This window comes from Silurus meridionalis, chromosome 7 (genome assembly GCF_014805685.1).
Source record: "Silurus meridionalis isolate SWU-2019-XX chromosome 7, ASM1480568v1, whole genome shotgun sequence".
In the NCBI taxonomy this organism is placed as follows: Eukaryota; Metazoa; Chordata; class Actinopteri; order Siluriformes; family Siluridae; genus Silurus; species Silurus meridionalis.
In genome coordinates, this window is record NC_060890.1 from 2,773,230 (window position 1) to 2,800,566 (window position 27,337).

The 27,337-nt window shown below is 35.7% G+C and overlaps 1 protein-coding gene across 1 annotated transcript; it reads right to left on the reverse strand.

Annotated features, from left to right (window-relative positions):
* Window positions 1-130: 130 nt before the first annotated feature.
* Window positions 131-14,666, reverse strand: cmn (calymmin). The gene is made up of 30 exons (XM_046853816.1): window positions 14,663-14,666; window positions 13,693-13,743; window positions 13,543-13,599; window positions 12,616-12,654; window positions 12,474-12,524; window positions 12,131-12,181; window positions 11,804-11,851; window positions 11,670-11,711; window positions 11,531-11,575; window positions 11,314-11,352; window positions 10,170-10,928; window positions 9,641-9,688; window positions 9,490-9,546; window positions 8,917-8,949; window positions 8,784-8,822; window positions 6,999-7,055; window positions 6,829-6,894; window positions 6,680-6,742; window positions 6,533-6,598; window positions 5,504-5,599; window positions 5,368-5,427; window positions 5,245-5,295; window positions 5,009-5,080; window positions 4,209-4,274; window positions 3,687-3,740; window positions 3,473-3,529; window positions 3,263-3,301; window positions 1,240-1,404; window positions 941-994; window positions 131-633 (listed from the first exon to the last, which is right to left on the reverse strand). Exons 1-29 carry the CDS (start codon window positions 14,664-14,666, stop codon window positions 948-950), a joined length of 2,322 nt encoding a protein of 773 aa, XP_046709772.1. The 3' UTR covers window positions 131-633; window positions 941-947.
* Window positions 14,667-27,337: the final 12,671 nt, after the last annotated feature.

The window sequence follows — 27,337 nt, forward strand, 5'->3', positions numbered from 1 at the left end:
TGGACTGTTCACGTAGCAATATAGTATATTTAACTGGTTTTAGTCATTCTAGTAATTGTACTAATAGATTTTTGCCAACGTACAAACAATAAAGCATTCATAACCAAGTGCAGTCTTCAATATCCCTCAATTTTTCTTATTCTTTTTATTAAAAACTGAAGTTTATAAATATCAGACAGCTCCTCGTCACAGAAAGAAATCAGTACAATTAATTATCCTGTGCTTAGTTACAAAATAATACATGCCAATCAGGTAAACATGCACATTCGAAAAGAGAGAAAGGTTTAAAAAGCAGAAAGAAACTATAAGGGATTAAAAAAACATTTATGTTTATTGAATACTGTATGGGGTAGAAATCATCAGCTGTTTATTTGAATTTTTTTAAGAAGTACAAGAACAAAATTTTTCTTTTAGATTATATTTAATTCTTTTTATATGATTTTTTTTTTTTTTTACATAAAATTCTGCAATATCACTAATTTCAAGAGACATTTATATTATTATTTTTTAACATAAATGTTTAGTTTGATCTGTATGTTGGGGGAAAAGGGAAATATAGGTTAGGATGATAATGAATTTACAAAAATCAACATGTCACACATTTTTTCTTCATTTATGTTTTTCAGGATCAACCTGGAAAAAAAAAGAACAAGAGAAAAGACAAAATTATGATCATGATTTAGATTCTGGGATGTTGTTAGGGACAAATTAAAGCTGCTGTATGTAACTTGATTTGTTTTAAAAGTTTATTATAATAGCATCATTAAAGGAAAAGAAATCAGCTGAGGAAGTGAGTGGATAGGGTGCAATAGGAAACTTGTGCCAGGCGGGTCTTTATAAGTTACAAACCGCATATTTAAATTTCGCTTAAAAATAAATATTTTTTTTTTTCTATTTGACGTAAACAAGCAAGCTGGATGTGGCATTTAAGAGATCTTACTATGATATCAGTTGCCAAAGAATCCCTTCAGGTTGTGTTTCAGCTCCTTGCCTCCTAAACACAGAAAATATGTACATATATACGCCATTAGGAAGGCCGAGTGACTTACAGTTATCTTATTTATTCATGTGCAGTTGAGGGTTATGGGGTTTGATCAAGCAGTTCCAGCTTGGTGGTGCTGGGATTTAAACTAATGACCTTTCAATCAGAAGTTCAAGATCTTACCACCTAAAATATTAAATGCAAAGTATTATTAAAGATAGTAAGCTGTGTTTAGAGATAAGTAGGTGTTTTTATACCTGTCCAGAACTGGGCCTGTGGGCCTTTGAGGTTTTGCTGAGCGGAAACGTGTTGTTGTGTTACAGCTGCAGTGGGCGTGTCCACTGGAGAGTGGGCGGGGTTTCCTAAGGACACTGCTGATCCAGTGAAGGGGTTGTCAGTGGGGACAGCGGGCAAGGAGACGGCTGAGGAACAAATAGATAGATAGACAGATTAACAAAATGATCTAGAAATAATTTGACAATAAAAACTGTAATTGTTTACACGATTAACAACTAATACAATTTTCTTCCTTTTTCCTGTAAGAACTGCAATAACACAATTCCGCCAGAGATGTCTCCAAAATTCACATAATCCAAGACTTGCATACTGTGTGTAATAATTTTTAATTCACTTGTTTTAATATATATATATATATATATATATATATATATATATATATATATATATATATATATATATATATATATATATATATATATTAGGAATAAACTTACAATTATAAGGAACAAACTTATACTACGCTAAACGTATACTATCTTTTAAACAACTTTATAAACACTTGATCTCTTTAAAGCTGCATTGAGACAATGTCTCGCAATGTTAAAAGCGATAAAAAATTGTAATCAAAATTTATCAGATTGATTTGAGACACGCCCTTCACAATGGAATGATGAGAAGTGTTAATGTGACCTACACTATTTAAACAAAAGTATTGGGACACCTACTCATAAGATTCATATTTGTTGTTTTAACATCCCATTCTACGTTTAATTTTCATTTGCTGTTATAATAACCTCCACTCTTCTGGAAATCCTGATCCAGAATGAAGCTGCACAAGCCTCAATATTTACATTTACAGAATTTGGCAGATGCCTTTATTCAAAGTGATATACAATCATTTTATTTTTACACCTGAGGAATTGAGGGTTGAGGGCCTTGCTGAAGGACCCAACAGTGGCAGCTTAATAGTATTCCTAAAGACAATCAGATGCATTTAGAGATTACAAATTGGTTTAATTGGTAACCTTGTGCAGGACTGTGCTACAAAGCCACATTAAATGTTTTCAACCTCCATAGGTTCTTCCAAAATGCCCCACTGCTATGCTCCCTCTCCTGGCTTTACGGCAACTGCCTGCATCAGATTCAAACCACTTGTGCCTTCAAACTCAAAAATGGACCAGCATTCTGCCTTCTACCTCCATCAGCTACCACTGCTTAACTGGTCCCACCATCTCCACTTGACCACCAAACAGCAGGGTTACTATCAGTTATCAAACATCATTTAAAGACCTACCTCTTCTAAAGGCCAATGAACCAGAATTAAAATAGATTTATTGATGGAGACTTTTGTCGCTCTGGATAAGGGCCAAATGGCCAAATGCCATATATGTAAATTCTGGACTGTGGTTGTGGAGATTTGTGCTCATTCAGCCACAAATGTTTTAGTAAAGTAAAGTACTGATTTAGGTGAAGGGGATGGGAATCAGAATTCCAATTTATCCCAATAGGATTCAATAAGGGTTCAATAGGTCAATCGTAGGATACTCAAGTTTGACTTCCACTCCATGTGGACAGGGGCATTGTCATCCTGGAACAGGTTTGGGTCTCCTAGTTCAAGTGAAGAGAAAATGTATTGCTACTGCATCAAAAGACATCCAACACAATTGTGTTTCTCCAACTTTGTGGTAACAGATTGGGAAGAACCACATATGGCTGGAAAATTATTGTCCTAATACTATTGTCGGTTTAGTGTATATATAGTGTATGGGTTGTCTGTGTTTGGACAATAGTCTATAGTGAAATAATCATAGTGTTAACGTGACTGATATAGTGTATAGAGAGTGGTTTGGGACACACCCTCACTACAGAAGATTGATGAAGCAAATCCTATAATGCAATAACATGTTTCCACCACAGAGGTCTCCAAAATTCACATGCTACTAAAGCTACATAATATCTTCAAATAGTTTGTGAACAATGTGTTTTCATTTTCATTTTTAATTATGGAAGTGTAACATGATGTTGTATTTGTGTGTTTACCTTCAGCTCGGACTGCTCCCTTGACGTAAGAGGCGGGTTCTGTTGAAAAAAAAAAATTGTGTGCAGTTTAATTCAATTCAAGTTTATTTCTATAGCACTTTTTTTGCCATAATCTTTTCTTTGTGCAAGGCTTTAATATAGATAAATCATTTTAATTCAAAGTAGATAAATGTTTAACAACTCATTCCTGGTACAGTTATTTATAATTACCTGCTCCAACTCCATCTAGCAAAGAAGCAATAGGCTGGGGTTGCACCTCTCCATCTCCTAAACACACCATACACACACCATACACACACACACACACACACACACACACACACACACACACACACACACACACACACACACACACACTTAATAAGCAAGGTGTGACATTCATTAGCATTAAGTTTAAAATAGCAACTTATGAATCAGGACTCACCGAACTGATCGACAGACTTCACCCCATCGATAGCAGGTGCTTCATACTGCAGTGCTACACAAAGATAGTAAAGGATTATGGGATATGAAGGCATCATATTAAAGCCTGCAAAATTTTTCCTCGAACTCGTATGGAAACCATGAACCGTGAATAGAGTGAGCGGTTTGGGACACACCTCTACAGTGGTCATGTGATCCATACAGTGAAAAGGGCATGTGGTTAAACACTTGCCCCCACAATGGACTGATGATTTTCATTCAAACTAGACGGTGAATTGGGTGTGTATTTTGGAAAATGCCGTCATAGTGGAATGACGAGTGTTAATATGACCTACAATGTGAATAGGTTAAGTGATTTGGGACACGCCCCAATAGTGGACTGATGATAGTCTTAATGTGGGCTATATAGGGAATAGGGTAAGTGGTTTGGGAATATTTAACAGATTGTAACCCAAACAGATGTGGAACAAGTTATAGGAATTTTCATAAGGTGTAGAAGTTATGGCTTAGGTGTGTGTCGTACCGGGCTGATCGATGGACTGTCCGTCAGTGACTGGACCCAAAGTTTCAAAAGGAAGTGATGGACTTCCTGGAAAACAGAGCATATGGAATTTTTAATTGATTATTATACATTTGTAATCATTTATAGTTTTATAATTTACAAGGTGGTATCAAAAGTTTCGAGACTAATAGTAACTGGTGCTATTCTGACCCAGGTGTGTTACCATGTCAGCGATTTTATAATGGACAGCAAGTTGGAACTAAGAGCAAACGTGAAATACTGTGTGAAACTGGGCAAATCTGCCACAAAGACAGTCGAGGAAAATAACCAGAGATCAGGAAGACCTTCGACAAGCTTAACCTCCGAAAATGTCTAAACTATTCAGCAACTTGTGCATGATGATCGTCGGAAAACAATCCACATGATCCCACTTCCGCACCCGACCTACTAGATTCGGCTCCTGCGGACTTCATCCTCTTCCTCAAGACGTAGATCCGGCTCAAAGGTCGGCATTTTGACACCATTGAAAAGATCCAGCGCAAATCGCACACGGTGCTTGACATGCTTCGAAAAGAAGACTTCCAGGAGTTAAGATTGCTAGTTAAGATCGCTGGGGGCACTGTATTGCTGTGCAAGTGGACTGTTTTGAAGGTGATAGTTTGTAAACGTAGATAAATAAAGTACTTTCGTGTAAACAGAGCGAGTCTTTAAACTTTTTGATACCACCTCGTTAACATCAGTTTCACTGACTGACCAATCAGGATCCAGAATTCTACAGAGCTTTGGAAGAAAGACAGCTATGGTGGATGTGATAAAATTACCATATTTTCCAGATGATTTAGCATCACCACTGAGACTAAGGGGCTCTGGGGCATATGGTCCTACATTCTGACCTAAAGAGAGAAACAGATACAGAAAAAGAACAAAAAGAATGTAAGATACACATGAAGAAACAGATTCAGAAAGAGAGAGAAAGATACACAGAGACAGACACAAAAAAAAATGTATTGGTTTTTTAAATACATTTTTCTGCTATTGCAAAAGTGCTATTCCTTACCATATATCCCAAAATTCCCAGCAGGCAAACCAAGCTGGCCACCATAAGGTCCTAAAATTATCGATCAAATGTTAGACAAATACTGAGAGAAAAAATGTAGCTAAACCTTGTAAATTTAAGTACCATATTTTCCTGAGGCTTTAGCGCCAGTAGCACCTGCAGTATACAGAGAGCCTTCCGTCTCTGAGGAAAGAAAAATGAGGTAAACATTGTTACTTGAGCTCACAGTAGTGATGAGGTAAATGTCACGTGAACTCACTGTATTGTGCAGAAGATTTGGGACTGGCGTTATATCCGAACGGGTTGAAGTTTCCGGCCGCTTTGGAAGCGTAAGGCTGTGCAGCGTAGGGATTACCTAAGCGGGAAAAACAAAATCGTTAAGTTGCATAAATATGGGTATGAAGCTGCGTGAGTTTATTTAACATTCATGAAATGAGTTTCTATTGTCGGTGTAATGTAAAAATCTGAGGTAAAGTTAAAAACATTTTAATGGCATTATGTTGGAGTTATGGTTGTTAAATCAGCTAGTTAAGCTGTGTCAATTAGCATGTCAAATGAGCTAGTTTTATTTTTAGTGGGAGGTTTTTACCTGTTACCTAGTTTATACACTACAACAAGTCTATACACTACAGCACTTTCTTTGCATATTCCAACTTTTTAGGAAGCTGGGGTCATAGTGGAGGGTCAGCCATGATACAGCACCCCTGAATCAAAGAGGGTTAAGGGCCTTGCTCAAGGGCCCAACATTGTCTGAGCTCAGGTTGAACCCCTTAAATCACAGAGCCCTAACCAGTGGCAGCTTAACGGTGCTCGGGCTTAAACACTCAACCGCTTGATTAGTAGCCCAGAATCTTAACAGCTGAAACAACACTGTCCCTAATTTTCTTACTTGGCTTGTAAAATGAGCTAGCTACCTAACTTGTACAAATTTGCAAGTTAAATCAACTAGTTAGCTAAATTTTATAAAGTAGCAGTCTAATTAGGTTTAATTAATTAGCTTGTAAAATGGAGAAAGATTGTGTAAATGAGCTTGTCTGTGAAGATCTATAAATTAGTAGCATTAATGTGGAAAATTTGTTTAATAAACTAGCTAGCTAGCTAATTTTTTGCAAATAAGTTCAATTTAAACTGTTAAATTAAACTAGCTGGATACATTTTGTAAATTCGCTAGTTCAACTTGCTAGCTAGTTACGTTCTATTTCCATTGCTCGCGTGCAAATGCTGAATTATTGTATACGTATATAACTTATGTATATGATATTTAAAATATGTGGACTTTGAGCCACACCGTATTTTCCATATGGATTGGAGCCGTATCCCGTGGGCGAGCCACCAAACAGAAGGCCACCAATACCTAGGTGAGAACAAAAACAATGATCTTGAACAAAATGTAAGGGAAAATAAGTTTCAAAATGACGTTTTCTACACATTTTACCAAATCTGACTTGAGGCTTTCCCTCAGAACCTAATCCGATCGACTGAGCTCCATACGGCCCACCTGTCAAAGCCAAATACACACAGCTGCATTAAATAAAGCTGTGAACATCTGTAAAAGGGAGCTTTGGACCTTTAGCATATACGTACCATAAGCAAATCCAGATTTCACCTCAGGTCCAAGTTCAGCCGTCTGCGCTTCAATAGGACTGCTTCCTGCTTCAAAACAAGACTCGCACTCATGTTCTAAACCATAACACACAGACATGTATATAAAATGCATGCATATACATACAGACAGTGTAAACCATATATTTTACCATCTAGTCGAGCGGGGATGATGGGGGCACCGTTATACAGCAGCTGTCCTGCTCCGCCTAAACAAAAAGTCTCATTTCAACATTCAAATAAAAAACTGAGCAGTATTATTTTGGTAAATGCAATTCTACAAGATTCAACTCCTTTCAATATTTTTGGTGCATTTAATTTTGATATACAGCAAACCAGAGGCTGATACACTATATTGCCAAATGTTTGCGAACACCAGACCATAAGTATGGTATGTGCTTTTTGGGCATCGCATTCCACATTTAGTCCCGGATTTGCTCTTGTATTTTCCTCCACTCTTCTTGGAAAAGATTTTGTAGACATTTGTGTTCATCAGCCACAAGGGTGTTAGTAAAGTCAGGTACTGATGTAGGTCAGAAGGTTAGGAGGCCTGGGGTGCAGTCAGCATTTACATTCATTCCAAAGGTGTTCAGTAAGGTATCCTTAGCAGGAAATCTTCCTCTACAAACTATGTAAACCAGATTTTCATGCAGCTCACAGGTTTGGGTTTCCAAGTTCAAGTAAATGCAAAATTCTATTATACCAACTTTAAAGACGTCCTGTACAAGTGGGTGCCTCCAGCTTTGTGGTAACAGTTTTGAGAAGAACCACGTATGGCAGGAAAAGTCAGGTGTCTGCAAACCTTTGGCAATATAGTGTTCACAAATTGATATACAGTAGATCAAAAAGATTCACCATTCAATAGAAATTAACATTATGCATGGATGCTCTGTTCAGCGCCAACATCCAACAAAGTGTCTGATCTCTGTTTTGTTACGTGTAAAAAAAACTATTTTGCCAAAACTTCCATTTGAGCTGGTTCAAATATCAAAAATAGTATAACTGATGGTATTAGGCACTGAGGAAAAACCTTCAGTCAGATGTCGAATATTTATTTTTTCCGTTCTCTCCTCGGTATTGGTGGCCTTCTGTGTAACGGCTCGCCTATGAGATACGTCTCTAATCCGCACCGAAAATGTAGAGCAGCTCAAATTTCATATATTTTAAGTATCACATTCATAAAATATATACTTATATAATCGATTCAACATTAACACACTAGCAATGGAAATAAACCTTAACTAGCTAACTAGTGAATTTACAACACTTAGTGCCACTTAAGGTTAAGTGGTTAGCTAATTGTTTTGTTTATGCTAACAAACATTTTGTAACCTGTATAATTACTCATTGTTGTAAAAAATACGTTTTGAACTAAGAGATAAGAGTTAAGAGTAAGAATTAGAGTATAAGAGTTAAACTAAAGATTAAATATCTTCACAACATTTGCTAGGCAACTGAGATATCACAGGGATGTCACTTAGCATGAAATTACTAAGGAAAAACATTTGATCTAGGAAGCTTTTTTAATATTTTATACCACAGTCAAAGTCAGGAAATAAACCAGAGAAAGCAGGAACATTCTTTCCTTCAGACATCCTGATAAATTCTTAAGAAACAGATCTTAGGAACCCGTATGATTTAAATAAACATTAAGCTAGTACGCACACAATGTAAATGAATAGTGACATTGGGAAAAAAGATTAAAATATCTAGAATATCATCATTGGTTGAAAAATTCCTAAAAGAAAAAACTGTGTATTTGATTTAATATTAAGATTCAGATATGTTGAATACACACATTGGGAAAGAGCGCAACAACTGTTAAAAAAATAATGTATTATCGGGGCCATAATGTAAATAAATATTTAACAGTAATACCTCTAAATATATGGATCATTTTGATTTTAAACAAATGTAATTAAAGATTGTGATCTTACCATTGCCATATCCGTATCCTGCTCCTGGATTAACATAGCCTGGATACCAGGGAGTATTTAATGATTTTATTTATAATCCAAGATAATTAACAACATGCTCAGTAAAGTGTGTAGGTGGAAAAAGCCATCTTACCTGGCTGTTTGGATTGAGAGCCATGTTTAGGGCCTGAATAATCGAGAAGAAGCAAAGGAAAAGAACTTGAGTTATTCTGTCATAAATATCAGGTCATAATTGATGAATTCTAAATTTTTTATAAGGAATTTTATTATACAACTGAGTTTTCCCCCTTCGGAGGAGACATCTTTAATCAGAGACAAATTACTCTTAGAGACCTTTCATTTTTGTGTATATAATTGTTGAAAAACATTATAAAACAAATTTTTGTATTATTATTTTTAAATAATACTTTTTGTTAGTAGTTAAATTAAATGAATAAATTCAACAATTGATCATCATCTATATACAAATTTTAGATTTTTATGTATGTTTGCGCAGGTACGAGGGTACATTTTGGAGAACGCTGCTAGTGTGTTGGTAATTTGTTTAGCCGTTTTCTTCGTTGGTCCAAAATCAAGTAAGTTAGTAAATAAAATACATTTTGCAACACACTAGTGTTTAGTACTGTTACAACCACCACTACATTTCGAAGCGAAATCGTTACTGAATTTGACTAGAAATGTATCCACACATAGTAATGAAGATGACCTGGTTTGGATGCCTTTGCTCCTTCATTGTTTGAGATCCATGGTACAGGTCCATATCCTGTAGATAATCATATTTAGTTAGAGAAAAATACAAAGTTTACTGCAATGAAATACAAGTACAAACAAAATATATATAAAGAACAGTGTTTTACCAGGACTGGGCAGCTTAGTCCACTGTCCAGATACGCCAAGTCCACAATCTACATTCATTCATTCAAATCGGGTAGCATTAATAATCTGTTTCTCTTTCATTATTGTGAATTTGTATAAAATGTATCATTCGAAATTCTGAGCTTAAATATGGATTGATCAGGTTTTGAATATACAGCGTGGATCAACCCCATGCACTTGAACATCACCAGTTAGGCACCAAAAATGTCCAATATAACCCACAACCAGCTAACAGACTATGTGCAATCAATATAAGTGTTTATCATATTTCAATTTATGTTGTGAGCAAAGATGTACGCTCAAAACCTGACCAGAACTGAAGATACAGATAGAGCAAGTAAGTAACCCAAGAGTAAAAACCTTGCAAGAGTCTAAATGTAGAAAAAAAAGTAATTAGTATAATTTAAACGCTAGCAAAAGAATGGCCTCTGTGATTTAATTGGTTTGTATCTAACTTTGAAATACTCTTAAAGAACCATTTTTTTTAGACCTTTAACATGCAGAACATACCAGGATTTGCAACATTTGGACCCTTCATCTGAGGCATAGCAGGGGTTGGTTCAAGGGCAAGTGAAGGAACCACTGTTTGTGGTGCTACTGGTTCTGGTGCTACAGGTTTAGGACCTTTTGTTTGTAGAATCTCCGAAAATGGAGCAACAGGTTTGGGGCCTTTGGCTTGAGTGATCACTGGAAGCTGCACTGGAGCAGTCGGTTTTGGAGCATTAGCTTGTGGAACAGCTGGTTGTACAGCAACTGGCTTTGGTCCATTATTTTGTGGATATGCTGGTGCAACAGGCTGCGGAACTTGGGCAATTGGCTTTGGGGTTTTCTCTTGTTGAACAATTGGAAGTAAAGCTGGATTAATTGGTGTCTGAGGATTTCCTTGAAGAATTTCTTGACCTAATTGGCCAAATGGCTTTGGGCCTTTAACCTGAGGAATGAGGCTAAGCTCTTGGATGGGAACTTGTCCTTGTCCGATATATTGTGCAGGTTTTGGTGCTTTATTCTGTGGAATCACTGGAACCTGCTCAGGCATTATTGGATTAGAAGGGTAGCCTTGGGGAACATGAGGTTTTGGGCCTTTCCATCTTTGGAATGGATTTCCATTGGTTGGTTGCAATGCGGTAGGGACTCCAACAGTAGGCTCAGGTTCAGCAGGCTGGACAACTCCTTTGTTGTACCCTGACACTAGTGGAAGACCGTGGACTTCGGAGCCAAGGCTTTTCCCTTTGGGTCCTTTTTCATTTCCATTGGTTATATGACCATTTCCTAGAAGTTCAAATAGACCACAATACCACAAACTTAAAAGATATCTATAAAGTGTTTTCCAAGTTCTTGGGTAACTTATGGTGTTTTACAATGTTGGAATTCTCTATACATGAGCTTTGACAATAATGCAGCTATAAATAAATGAACAAAAAGGCTGGTTACTATGAAGTAACTTATCCTTAACATGGTTTAGACCGAACGTGTTGGGAGTAGTAGAACATATATGCTACTATACCATAGGGAATACAAGAATTCATCATTTATGAAACCACACATGCAATACAACATGGTTGACATAAACAGACTCTCTTATCATAATTAGTATTTCTTAAACTCACAGACCCAACAATGTCCAATAACAATAAATACATGAATTATAAATTACCAGCTTTAATGTTCAGGACACCAGCAGGAACACCATAACCTGGGAAACACAATAAGAATGCATAATGTAGATTGGAAATACTCAATTTTGATTATTTGAGAAAATTTTCTTAAACAAGTGCACACTTCTTTTATTATTTTTTTTTATTTGGGAGACCTCCGTAGTGTTTCCCACCAGAGCTTTTCAAATTAATTGGAACCTTTCATATCCAGGTTACCTGGTTTAGGTGGTTTAGCACCCCCATTGGGATAACCTCCATACCCTGTGAAGATACCAGATTAGATCAGTCTGTTCTACTAGTATTAAAAGTCAGTACAATTTATTTTTTGTAAAAAAATTGTCAATGTGACATTTACCATTGGGTCTTTGTCGGTACCCTGTAGGCAAACTGCTGTAAGCTAGCGTAATGATAAAATAAGACAAGATCGAATATGAAAACTGCTCCAAGAAAACAATATTTTTAAATGGGGATAGAGACTTTTTCTTTTACCTGGTTTCAGCCCCTTAAATCCACCTCCGTTGGGATATCCCCCATACCCTGTTAACCCAAACATCCAATCGCATCAGTGACAAGATGAAAATTACGTTATATTACAGTTGTGAATTCCAGAAACTTTTGCCGAATTTGGGTGTAATTTACCTGCTTTGGTCCCGTCATGCCTCCGTATCCTGAGAACAAGATGTTGAGAAGACGATATGGATAAATGTGTCTGAATTACTTTACAGATTAACAATGCAATAGGAACCCACATTTTTGTCCTTATTTTACACATAGAAATATTCATGAAATTTAAAGTAAATATTGTTCCAGCTTTACCTGCGGGTTTTGCTCCCTGTCCGTTCTGACCACCGATGCCTGGACCATAGCCTTTAAAATCAAATCAAAAATAAGCAATAAAATAAAAAAATGAAATATAAAATATTCTGTTTTTTTTAAATAAAACGTATGCTTCTTACTACAGGAAATCAATTCTATATACTATGTATAATATACATTGTTCAAAATGCTTATACAAATATAATGTAACTGAAATTGAATCAAATAAGCTTGTCAGTTGCATTCCGAGTTATGAATAATGAATGGATAAGAAGTATGAAAGGAAAAGGACTACTTTTTTAAAGTATATATATATATTACTATTAGAATAAAACCTTTGTACCATTAGGCTTGGCTGGTTGGCCACTCTGTACCAATTTTCCACCACCATACCCTGAAACAATATTGATAAAACGCAGGAAGTGACACACTGTTTATTATAGAGTATAAGTTTTTTTAATAGATATTAGACTAAAAGTCTTTACCGGTTTTAGTAGCTTTTGCTCCGTCCTTGTATCCTCCACCTACAACAGATAATTAGAATAACTTTCAGGACATTTTACAGCATGCGTTTATATTCCATAAAGCTAAAATGTGGCATACCGCCATAGGCTCCAGCTTGGGGATAAGCAGCAGGTCTGTTTCTGTAACCTGGGCACATTGTTAATATTCCAATATTATATTAATTTGGATTTATATCTACACAGTGAGTTGACATGGGGAAATGTGATCGCATAATTGCATCGAATCTGTACAATTCTATATATATTTTTTAACACAAAAGATTTAAACTCACCTGAGAATGACGAATCTGCTTGGCCAAATCCATTGCCTTTCACATAGCCTGCAAATCAATTCTATGTAATTACCTTTATTTACAATTAAAATCAATTACTATCATTTTAGTGTAATATATTTTAAGGTGTTCGCTAATTAATGTTGAATCACACATTTGTTTTTTACAAATCTTAAAAAACATCAAAGACAAAATATTTAAATGTGTAAATATTCTAATTACTGCAGAGCTTTATTACTGCAACTTAAAGCTGATGCTCATGTAAATGTAGAACAGTCCACCTGATAGTAAAAGAAAGTATTAAAAACATCTGTGAACAACTTCATCAATTGTGATTTAAATTGCTAAATAGATGTTTGTTATGATGCACAAATCTTTTGAAATATATTTATATATATTTAAATATATGTAAATATATAGACAATGGTGCTTGTACAACATTGTCTTAACATTATATAACTGGTGTAATACAATTGGTTGCTATTAATATCAGTGGCTACGTTTGACACATTTTGTATTTGGGGGGTGGTCCCTGCCCCATGTCTCCATCAACTAAGTGGTCTTTGACCTGAAAAATGTTGAAGACCCCTGATGTTTAACAGGCTACTTTGTTCACCTGCTCTTCCTGTGTTGGCCAGTTGAGGTGACATTCTCATCCCTGCTCCAAGTCCACCTAAAAACGTGAACAAGGCAACCTGATGTTTATTGTAACAATTTATTTTATTTTATTTAGTCGAATAATATATATAATTAATACCCAACATACCATAGGAAGGTTGTGCTCCATATCCAGGCTTATTTGGCTTGGATCCATAACCTGCGGTCATATAAAGATAGAATTGTTAGAGCATTTTTCAAAAATCTTCTATTTTCAATTTGTTTAGGTAATATTGAATTATTAGCTCGGCACTAAAATGAGAGTTTCAAAGTTGAGGACTTTTGTTAAATGTCGAACATTGTAATGTAATGCCACATTATGCTACATGATGATGTAATATGAGAAAGGGGGATGTAATGGGACAGTGTTAAAAAATTCACCTTCAAATTTTATGTCACATACACATTCATACAGAGTGTCGTGAAATTTGTCCAACATTTAAAAAGAATATAAAATATAAGTATAACTATGAAGTATGAAAATAAGGTTAAGAATTATATATATATATATATATATATATATATATATATATATACACACACACACACACAAAATAGACAGAAGTTTTACCTTTTGCCATTGGCTTTGCTTGCTGGCCATTGGATGTAAAAGGTGATGCTCCATAGCCTGGTGCTAATTTAAAAAAAAATATTAAATAAAAACAAACACACACACAAACACAGGAGTTGGACAATAAATCTGAAACATTGGCCAATGTAGTACAAAGTAAGAGCAGGGTGTGAAGGTTGAATTAGCAGAGCAATAGCTCAGCTGTACAGAAAATATTGCAATCCACACCACATAATAAGAGACATCAGAGTTCAGTTTGTTGGTGGACGTCTTGTTGACTTTTCTGTGACCACAACAGCAAGTATTTGTAGTGTATCGACAGCCAGGGTATCTAGGGTAATGTTGGCATACCACTTCCCTGTTTCCACCAATCCTGTTCATCAGGAGCTTCACAAGGCCAATATTCATGGTCAGGATGCAATAGCCAATCATTTGGTCACTCGTTGGATTCATGGGTATCAGACTTGCTAATCTTGTACTGTGGACAATGTTATAGTATTCCCTTTACCCATGGCTTATGCTAGATGGGCTCATCACTACCAAAGGCTACAAAACTATTTTGGAGGACCATTTTCATCCAATGGTTTAAATATTGTACCCTGAAGGCGGTGCCATGATACTGCACCAATACTCACAGCAAGAAAGGTGATAGAGTGAACAAAAAGATAATTCCCATGGCCTGCATAGTCACCAGTTGGTGTTCTAGAGGAGGGAGAAACATGTTCCACCCCGCAGCAACACATATTGACCTGATCATTGTTCTGCAAGAGGAATCGCTCAAAATCCCTCTGGCAACTGGGCAGGATTGTAACTGGTTTTCCTGAGATGAATTGATGCGGTGTTGGGCAGAAAAGCAGGCCCTAACATTGTCTCCACTTGTTTTCCATTTAAAAAGTCTAATATATATATATATATATATATATATATATATAAAAATATTATGTTTAATAAATACAGTTGTAATTTACCATTGGGTTTGGACCCCTGTCCTTTAGAAGATGCAGGCGCAGGTCTGTATCCTGTACAAACAAATTATAAACAAAGTTGTTGAATGGTGTTCAAGTGTAGCGTAATCATACATCTTACAGCGTGAGGAAATGTGATGTAATGGGACAGTGCTACCGTTTGGCATTGGCTTGGCTTGCTGGCCATTGGATGTAAAGGGTGAAGCTCCATAGCCTGGTGAAAATAAAAAATAATGAAATAAAAAATGGTGACCTTTATTGAGTTCATTATATTAAGATTAATAATTAAAACGTTAATTACCTCCATTTCCTAGATATGTACCAAAGCCTGAAAATAGAAAATCAGCTTCTTAACATATAATTCAATAATTTCTCTTTTTTTTTTTTAACTGACAAATTTGTACGTTTTATAATCAGCCCCATTTTTTGACAAAGTTTAGAAAAAAAATAGGATTTTTTTAATTCAATTTAAAAAATATATATATATTGATTACACACCACAGTAGAGTTTGAAAGTGAATATATTAAAGTAGACACTCGGGGCTTTAGAAATTTGCATTAGGTCGAATACGTACAACTTGCACTGAATATGAAGCTATGCCTTAAAACCACACAATATCGAGCCATCTCATTTATTATTCATGTACATATGAATTATTATGTAAAGCAAACACACGATACACAAAATACTACAATTTGAAAAAAAAAAAATGCTAAAACGTAGCAGCCACGTGGTATCATCATGCCCACTTAATGTAGGAACGGGTACAGAAAATACATCTACATTCCCATTTCAATTTCTATCCCCAGAATGGGTATGAATTTTAAACATTTTTATATTTTACCATTCAGTTTGACTCCGTTTCCATTTCCGAGAGAAGCAGGTCTCACGCCATAGCCTTTATATTTACCTGATAAACATCATTTTATTGTTTAGTATGAAGACTTCTGATCAAGTTAAATAAAAATATGAACTATTTAATATTTTACACTCATGCATATGTTAATAAAACATATCACATATAAACTATAGGGACAAAAGTATTTGGACATCTGATTTTCAGCCGTATGTGGTTCTTTACCAAACAGTAACCACAAAGTTACAGGCACATAATTGTAGGACGTCTTCGATAGCATTTAATTATCCCTTTAGTTGAACTAGGAGTTGAACTAGGTTGAAGTGGAAGGTTGAAGTGGAAGATCTTCTGCTACAAAGCTCTGAACTCAAACCTACTGAACACCTTTGAGATGAACGTGAACACTGACGGCACCCCAGGCCTCGTCACCTCCTCACCTCCAGTGCATCCATAAAGTGGTAAAAGCTTTAATTTATTCACATTTTGTTACAGACTTATTCTAAAATGGATTTAATTCATTATTTTCCTCGAAATTTGACAAACAATACCCCATAATGACAAGGTGAAAGAAGTTTGTGTGAAATCTTTGCATATGTATTAATCACATGTACATAAGTTCTCACAGCCTCTACTTTGATGAAGCTCCTTTAGCACCAATCACAGCCTCAATTCTTTTACAGTTTGATGCTACGATGCTTGGTACACCTATTTTTTGGGCAGATTCTCCCATTCTTCATTGCAGAACCTTTCAAGCTCCATCAAGTTGGATGTGGAAAAAGTGAAGCGCTGTGAATACTTTCCGGATACACAGAGTGGAACGTCATCTCAAAGTGTAGGTAACAGCAAACGGGGACTAAATGTGGAACGGAATGTTTAACGAGCACACACGACTAGGTGTCCAGAAACTTTTGTCCATATAGTGTAAACATAGACATGCATACACTACATTACAATCAAAAATGTTGAAATTAACTCATAGAAATCTATTTTCAAATGGAAATCTGTTGAAAATCGAATAAAACTAAACAAGAAAGAATTTAAACCGAACAAAACAAAAAAAGAATTGTGTTTATATTCACCATTAGGTTTGGCTCCATTTCCGAGAGCAGCATTTCCATTCCCAGCACCGTACCCTTTAAATGGACCTGACGAATACATTTGTTTTATTACTTCAAATCTTCCAGCAAAAAGTGTCAAAATCCCAAAATAAAACCAGTTTGTTTTATATATTCTATTATTTTCTATTGCTTCTTAATCTCAAAGCTCTAAATGGTTTATCTCCCATGTATCTATTTAGTCTTATAACACGCTACAATCCATCACGCTCTTTGAGATCTCAAAACTCTGGACTTCTAGTAGTTCCTAGAATAGTAAAGTCCACTAGAAGCGTCCCACCTCATGACCTTCAAATAAGTAGATGGCGACCCCGCAAACATCCCGAACCATCCAGACCATCTGTACCAGCGCCATTTGGATCCCACTTCATGTAGAGTTTGGACATTGGACCTCTTTGAACGTTTGAAGGTTTTGGCATGAGACTTATATCTCACATGTTGAGCTATTTTATGAGTTGTTTAGTAGTTCCTGGTTCCATAAATTCAACTGACTGTATAAGACTGTAGAGTGGACATCACTCATAATCTCACACTCCAGTGCTCATGTTAGTTGTCACTCTCCAGTGTTTTAAGATTTATAATCACACTCTTGATATCACCCCAAATGAGGATGGGTTCCCCTTTTGAGTCTGGTTCCTCTCAAGGTTTCTTCCTCATAACATCTAAGGGAGTTTTTTTCCTGCCACAGTCGCCATGGCTGCTCATCAGGGATAAAAACACACTATTCACTTATATTAAAAAAAATGTTGTTCTATATAAGGTATATAAACTGTTTTGACTTATTGTGCAAAATGCTATAGAAATAAATGTGAATCTTGAATACTACCTTTAAATATGAGATTTTCTAAATTAGAGCTATAAGTCTCGTTTACTTATAGTTTCAAAATTCTATGTTACATTTTAATTTCTATTTTCTTTCTGGTTCAGTGTTTTGTATTCGGCCATGTTTAGATTTACCATTAGTTTGGCACCATTTCCATTCCCGAGAGCAGCATTTCCATTCCCAGCACCATACCCTTTATGAGGACCTGCTAAATACAATTTCATTACTTACATTTTTGGCACAAATTCACAAAAGCCCTAAACTCTCAGAAAAGATATTTGTTTCTAAAAATTTTCATTTGTTAAAAATGCTATAAAAAATAGCAAACTAAAATTGAACTGAACTAATCGAGATGGGTTTTCTGCCTTTTTTAGCATCATAATCTTTAAAAATACATTCAAAGAGATCTTTCAGACAAAAACACATCAGTATAAACTTCCGAATTAACATAAATTGACCTTTGTCTCCATTTCCATTGGGCTGCAGAGCTGCAGGTCCATAACCTGATAAAGAAGAAAAACACAAAAATGCTTATTTTATGCTTATTTTAGCTTTTATATGCTTATTTTAGCTTTTACATTTTTAGTAACCTATTTTTATTTTATAAGATGCTTTTTTCATTTCATAAATTATTCAAGAAATATACCTAAAATAAACATCAAAATGAAAACAATTGATAAAAATCTCATTAAATTCCAGAAAGTGAACTAAATTATATTGATATAAATAAATAAAAAATGCACCAAAAATAAGAAATTTTAATAATAGAACAGATTTTTTATGAATGAACAGATATTTCCTAATTTATATATTTGTTCTTGAAAATAAAAAGCTAATCCTGTTTAGTATATTTCAAATATGTATATAATTTGCCAGACAAAACAGGTTTAAGAATTAGGAATACTTTAACAATAGTAAGCTAAAAAAATTCCTTTACTATTTGGATTAAAATCATAGCTGTATTTGAAGCTGTTACTGCGGCTTGAATTAGCTAGCTAATTTAACTTAAGCTATTATGCAGCATGTAGAACTTTCTAGCTAGCAATAGTTTTATTTTAATTATTTTATGTGATAAAAGCTAGATGAAAAATGTTGTACTTTGTTATAAATAAGGGGGAGGGTTTTGTTTCTTACCTTGTGCTTTAATGTTGGGTTGGTAAGCTTTGGCATTCTGCACACCGAGACCATATCCTAAAGCAAAAAATAACTTTTTCTTTTTACATAAGATCCTTTTTTTTCATACTGTACATGGTTTTGATTTTAAGTTTTGCTTTTAAAGAGGTTGATGTTACCTTTGGATTGCATTAACATTTGGCCGAAAGCACCATTTTGAGTGTTGTAACCTAAAATACAGCAGATGATAATTATTAAAGATAAAATTATTTTTCAAAAATCACAATACATTTATTTACTGTGCTCAGTATATGTTACAGATCAAAATAACATTATATCTATCAATGGCCATCTATTGATGATAATATTTAAGATTTATTACTGGTTTTGTTTGGAAAGCTAATTGAACACAACAAAAATCTAATATGAAGCTGCAAGTGAAAATGCCGGTCATTTGATTTTCCTGGAATATTTCCAGTTAATAATGAAGGAGATTATCATTACACAAGTGCATACTCAGTATTTAATTTGGAAATTCGTTATTTTTTTAGAAACGATATATGATGCCTGCACAATGCACAATAAATGCCTTTATCCACATCCTACACTTTTAAGTATAGTCACGTTTTTATGTGGAGTTTTTTCATTGTACTTGGGGTTGTTGTTGAAATCTGCTTTATAATAAATGTTTTCCCACCACTTATAAATCTAAAAGCATCACTTGTGTGATTTTATTTGTGCAGGATCTCCACAGAGTGGTGCAACCAATAAATGTTGACGCAATCATTTGTAAAGTGTAAGTTTGAATCCCAAAGACCAGAAGAAAACTGGTTGCAATATGATCATGTTTATTTATTAATAGATAGAAGGATCTATAACACTTATAGGTATTATTCATCCTATAGGGTTCATGTTTCATGGACCAATTTAGCAAGAACAAGACAGTACCATCCAAACGTAAATTATATGACATAGACAATATGGACAAAAGTTGACCATAAGATTGGTATGTAATTATATATAATCTCCACTCTTTTTGGAAGATGTTCCACTAGACTTTGGAATGTGCTTATTGAGATTCATTCAACAACAAGTGCATTAGAAAAGTCAGGTACTAATGTAGGTAAGGTGAAAAGACCTGCAGTGCAGTCAGTGTTCCAATTCTTCCCAATAGGATTGAGGTCTGAGCAGTACAACATTGATCTTCAACTCAAAACCATGTAAAGCAGATCTTCAGAGCTTTGGGCACAGGGGAATGGTCATTCTGGAACAGGTCTGGGTAAAGGGAAATGTAATGCTACCGCATCCAAAGACAGGTGTTTTATTCCTAATGTAAAACTTTCCATAAGATTTGAAACTAAACCCTTCACTTGTTTAGAATCTTTCAGTGGAATCTAACTGATTACTGGACCTTAGAAAAGAGTGGTTTTCAAGTCAACAATAAAAAGAACTCCATTAAGAAGATTTCTTCGGAAATAAGAGCAATTTTCTTGTCAGATGTGTAAATTTCCAGCTACACTTCTCTTAAATGAACGACTGCTTCGAACAGGAACCCGATTCACAAAACAGTCCTGGGTTTATTGCACTGCGGGACACTAATTTGCAATCATGGGTTAATTATGCAACAACAGACACATGGTGCTGCGTTTCTGTCTAGTCCTGGATGCTCACTGGCACACACGGGGTTTGAGACGGAGGAGGAAAAGTTCATCAATGGAGCGACTGTGTACAAGCAATAAAATTTCATTCTCACAGTTGAATGTCAGATTTGGACAGGCACTGGGAAACCTTCAGCAAAGAAAGACATGGAAGGAGAGCTTGTTTCACAAACCACTATTAAAATTCAGACTTCAAAACCTAAGATTCGAGAGGTAGATCGATATCTCAGACAGAGAACATGTTTAATCCAGAATAATCTGTTATTTAAATGATTGCACCCAAGTGTGTGTTTAATCAATTTAGACTGCAGGACTTTATTGGTAGATCCAAAAGGCAAAATTTTTCAATCCTGATTCACTGACACTTTTTCAATCTAGCCCAAATTTCATTAAATGGTATTTCATAAGGTTTCAAATTCTCATTCTGGATAATAGAAGCCAAAGTAAATAAATTTTTATTATTTCGTCTTAAAACAATAATCCCTGAGATGAGAACTGTATTAAAACACAAATATTGCAAGGTTGAATTCAGGATAATATTTTCATTATTAGACTTTAAGTTTCGAAACAAATTCTGCTTCAAAATTTACTTCCGAAATCAGAATGCAGCATTTTCAAATCCTGAAATGCTGTAGTTTGTCGCCTGTAAATTTTCAGAATAAAAATTTCACTTTCAACAGGAATTTCAGAACATTTTCGATCTTTTTTTGATCAAGAGTGTAAAAGTACGCGCATAGAACCAAAACTAATTTCCAAACCGATATGTATGAAATGGAATTAAAGAAAGGTTATATATAAACATGCATATAAATGAACAATGAAAACACACACTTATGTGACTCAATAACACACACACTGCAGACTCAATAATGTGTGTTAATAGGAAGTGGAAGATCATTAGTTAAGGCTCTCGGTTACTGATCGAAATGTCAGGGGTTTAGGCTCCTGCACCACCAATCTGCCACTGTTGGGCCCTTGAGCAAGGCCCTTAACTCTCATTGCTCCAAGGATTCTTCTTATAAGTGTATCAGGTGGCAGTCACTGAAAAAGTACTTCATACTACAACTTCTCCTAAATGTCTGCATCTTCTAAACTCAAATGTCAAGCAGAATAACAATAGTATTGTGTAGTTACTTACAGTATGAGTGTGTGCACGCGTTTGACCTACCTGTTCCCCCCTGAAGCGTCGGCTCAGCCAACCAAACCAGTAGCGCCGTTCTGAGAAGCGCTCCTCCCAGCATCCTTACAGAGCACAGAGACGGAGAGACAGAGACCGAGACGAGCTCCTCGGCACCTTTATAACCGATCCTGATCACAGTCATAAGCTCCTCCTCACTTCTCTTCACCGTTGCACTCAACACACACACGAATTCAGAATTCCGATTGGTCTGAAGGTTGGATTCGATGTCTGAACCAGTATTTAATAGTAGCATCTCTTTCATTCCTTTATTGATATTCAGTAAAGAGATTATTTAGCAGTTATGGAAGGAGTCTCCAGTGTCGGTACTTGAAGGTAAAGCTATGACATTTTTTGGTATCTTTTCATGAATCAAAAAGATAAATGGAAGCAAAGCCAGACACCGGAATTTCTTTGAAAAGCCACCTCGCAGACAGACACTAGGTCAACGCGAACATACATCACTCGCACGCTAATAGCTTTGTTAAACCGTGCAAACACCCAGAGGTCATCAATGAAGTGGCCTGAAGTGGGTCTTTAACTGAAAATGAGCATCGTTTTAAGCTACATGCAAAGAAATCAGTAAACAAATAGAAACGATTCATATGCGCCACCAATGAATAAATCAAGCAAATGTGTCGTTTCACATAAATAAATGCAAAAAAATTTTTTTTTAAAGTCCAACAGTCGTGTTTCCATGAACTTATTCAAGCTGACGTGAAAGAGGAAGACATCTCACTTTGGACTGACATTCCACATCCTGCAACCAAACCTGCGAAGTAAAGCGAGGTCAAGGGGAGTTAAGAGCGACCCCTTTGACCTCCCTGAGGCCTGGCGCTCGATTTGAGTTGGGCTTCAGGATATCGCAGAAAACATGTAACAGTTTGAATCATTGTAGTCCACGGTTAATAGAAAAGTATTATATATCTATATAAATATCATATTGTTTCAGATTGTACCAAATCGCATTTAAACGGCCGAGCTGGTGGATACTTTTGCAAATGAGATTAAATGAGATGACTACAGCAGCATTCAGGAGGTTTTTTTCCACCATATTCCTCATTAGTGCCTTAAAAAGCATCTCGATATAATTATCTAACTCTCCGAAAGCCCCCCATCACACAACACTGGTCACCAAATTGTTACCACAGAGTAAGGTTTCTCCCCGAAGTGTATTTTGCGTTTAAACACACATATACATCCGAGCACAAAAAAAAAAAAAAAGATGACGACACACGAACATGTGTATGTGAACATTTATCATGCATGCAGACCTCCCACACACACACACACACACACACACACACATTCTGTAATCCTGTGAAATGCCAAGCACAGTCAAAAAAAATAAACGGAAGTCGGTCTAGGTAGAGCTCAATATTTTCTACTCAATGTCTGCAGAATTTTTTTTTTTTAATCAGCAATTCAGATATGATTCGGCCAATAAGATTCAACTGACACTCAAAAAAGCAAAACTTTATTCTTTTTTTTTTAGGTAAAAGACGACGTCGAGAACGTAAGTGATATTTTGTGGCGAGATCTAGTATTTGAATAAGCAAAAACGGCTACTTCAGTATAATTTATACTGCAGTTCCTTTAAATCCTGTCATATACACCTTTCAAAAATAGTGAAATACAGTAATCCCCCGTTTATCGCGGTGGGTGCGTTCCAAAACCGCCCGCGAAAAACGAAAAACCGCGATAAACGGGGGATTACTGTATTTTACTAAAATGCCTATGTATACAGTACTGTACTGTATTAACATTTTACTTCATTTTATAATTAATCATTATATTTTCATTAATACATTTCATTATTTCAACATAAAACTCCATAAATAACAATTCTAATTTTATTTGGTCTATCGTTCTATCCCCGAGAGAAATCAGCCAGGTTAGTTATGTGGCAAACGCAATTCCTCGACCAACAAAGTCAGCTTTCTTTGCTAATCCAATCCACAAATAAAGCTAGCAAATAACCTATTAAGTCACATTTGAAACAAACATTTTTTTTCACATAGCTGTCATTTTTATTTCCTTTGTGAGCAAAAATTGGTGATATTTTACTGCTTTAAAATGTTATATTTTTTACTCCAATATTCTGAAGTAAAAAAAATTCTTTTTTTTTCCCCCATTTTTTTCTGACTAAACTAGCATGCTATTCACTAGCTGTGAATGTATAAACAAAAAATTTCCAAAACCAACTGCACGAGAAGTACATTTGAACATGGTTGACGGGATGTTAGCTTAGCGTTTGAACACAAAAATGGTACAGTACAGAAATCAAACTAGTCGCTAAATCCACAAGCTCAGCTAGCATTTCTATCTTGACAGCTGTACTCAATTGGAGCTTTATTGATACCAAATATCAATCATTTGTTTAATTTATATTTATATCATTTATTTATTCATTTATTTAATGCCTAGCTCTGTCAGCTAACAGGTTCTTGGTGGAGGGGGAATTTAAAGCTCAATTAGCATTTTCACCACAAGCTAGTCTCAGTTCCTAGTTTTCCTGACAGTTATGTTTGGCTACATAGTTTTTCCAGGTAGCGGAAAGAAAAGAAAAATGAGGTCACATCTTTATTCTACACTTCAACAACATCACCACAGTGTAAACATCCTTCTTTCCTTTCCTTCTCTTGGCCCCTGCAAACACTTTCGTACCAAGATGCTGGTGGCTAGGTATTTTTACCAGCCTCGCACCAACGCTGTAGAACTTACTCCACATTCCCCAACACAGCTGACCAATTTATATACATATATAAAACCACACACCCCCTCCCTCTATAAACTAAAGTATTGGGACACCTGCCTTTTCCACAATATGTGGTTCTTTCCCAAGCTGTTGCCACAAAATTGGAGGCACGCGATTGTATTTGGATGCAGTAGCATGAAATTTTCCCATTACTTGAACTGGGAGGCCCAAATCTATGCCAGCATGATGATTCTCCTGTGGCACAAAGCCAGTTTCATGAAGAGCTCCTGCTATAGAGCACCCTATTGTGAAAAGATGAAAATCCTGACTACACCCAATTCCTCCATCAGTACCTGACTTTACTAATGCTGTTGTGGTTAAACGAGCACAAATCGCCTCAGGAACAATCCAAAACTCAAGTGGAACATGTTTCAGGAAGAGTGGAGGTTATAATGAATGCTAACAGGGGCTAAATGTGAATTGGGATGTTTACAAAATACATACGGATCTTAGTCAGGTTTCCTTCAACTTTAGATATACAAATCTATGGTAATTTGTACATCTCGAGAGAGCCTATGCTAATTCAGCATGTTAGCCATATGCTAGTTCAGCATGTTAGTCTAGGCTACCTTGCTTATGTGTTGTGTGTAGGAAGGCAAACACTGCTGGTATTTTATACCGATACATATGTAACATCACAAACAATATATCTATTGTTCCATAACTAAAGTAACCCATATTTAACTTAAAATTTGACCCTTTTTCCCCACTCTATTGCTAATAAACATATTAAGAACGCTAAGTACCATTTTACCCTCTTGCAATTAATTCTTAACTAGTCTTGTTTATTCTATTTACCTCATGTCTGCTTCCCCCCTCTCCAAGTTAATAAAACAAAAGAACAGCTTGTCATGTTCCTGAGAAACCACAGAACATAAATTCCTCGCCTGTAACACAAACTCTAATGTAGTGGCCGCTGTTAACATCAGGCTACAAACAAACATTATTCGCTACAACTGGTCACAAAGAAGTACAGAGAGAAATAATAGATGGGTTCTTTCAGAACGTTAGTGATGGTTTACATACATGTTAAAAATCCATGAACGCAATACGAACACGTGGGGTATAGAATTACGCATTTATTCTTAAAACGGAGACTTTGCTTTAGATTTAGTGTCTGAATTCCATACTCTCGGCCCCCTTCTAGTTAAACATTCCCCACATAACTTGTTGCAAGAGTCCATTCTGGCATCTTTACTCATCTCAGGAGACAATATTGGTTCTGTCTGCCAACTGTACAATCTATACGTACCATCTGGAGAAGCACACACACATACACAGGCAGAACATTGTAAAAGAGACGAATGATGGAATGGAATAGGGATGGTTGGGGAGCATTTAAGGTGGTTTGGTTAAACTGCTGCACATCAAGCTACTTTCCAGTCCCCTGACAAGATGTCCAGATCTACATACTTGATTAAATTGCTACTCCCTTGCACATGGTGTGTTTGGGTCTCGCATGTTATAGATCAGCCCGGAGTATAATCCAGGGAGCGCTACCCTGGTTGGAATCCTAGATCATAGTCACTTTGTATTCCCAATTCATACCAATGGTCCCAGGATAGAGTCTGAAGCCCCATCACTACGTAAGACCTTAGTGATGATAAAGTTTATGAAGACACACAACTAGAAATGTTCCATGGCCTGGTCCTAATGTTCTGACACTATAGTTATATATATATATATATATATATATATATATATATATATATATATATATATATATATATATATAAAATTTATTTTAGTACAAGAAGGTGAATGCTGACCGATTATTCACAGACTTAATGAACGAATGAAGCAGATTCTTCCATTTCCATCACTCCAGGAATGTGGAGTCCAAACCAGAACACCAGGCATTCATATGGGGGCCATAAGAAGCCTCAGGAGTTCTAGCGTAACAAATGTTTAGACCACAATCAAAGGGCAGTCTGAGATTTCGCCTCAAATTTTTGTTGAACTTTAAAAATTAGACTTCTAATCAAAATACAATGCCTTGTAAGCCTTAATTAAACACCTCTGATTGGAAATCACCTATGACGCACAATCAAATTTTATAGAAGAAGAAGAAAAAAAAAAAAAAAAAAAGTTGTCAGCATTTATTTAAAAACAATTTTAAGAATAGGAGTGGATAAACCTCATCGACATTGTGTCTACTTTGACACTCACAGGGCAAATGGAGTCGAAATGAACAAGGGATTCTCCATCAAATTACATCCCGCCAGCCGAAAACTTTAGTCCAAGCACTTGCTCAATTGTTTAAATTGAAAAGTGTGTTACAAATAAATATGCGTTTTAAAAAGGAGTCCATTTTTCAGAATTGCATTTATTCTTTTTTTGCATTTTGTAGATGCTATACAACAGTGCTTAAACATCACGTTAAATGATGAAATAAAGATACAATAAATAAAATTAACTGCACAGTGCTGGAAACGTACATTACAAAATGTGAAAATGAATCTCTCCTAAATTAAAGAAACTTTTTTTTCCCCTTTAAGAAAGAACCCAAAGTTGTGAAACTTAAATTCATCCAGATAATTTTCACTGGGGAAAGAAAAAAAAAAAAAAAAAAAAAGCAGAATCTTTCCTTTCTTTTTTTTTTAACCTCATGCAAGTGTGGGGAAAATGCAGAAAATGTAAGTAGAAGATCGCCATCTGCTGGCAGCAGATGTAACTGATGAGGAATGTGAGGAGTTTCTCTACAAAGGGGCTTAAAA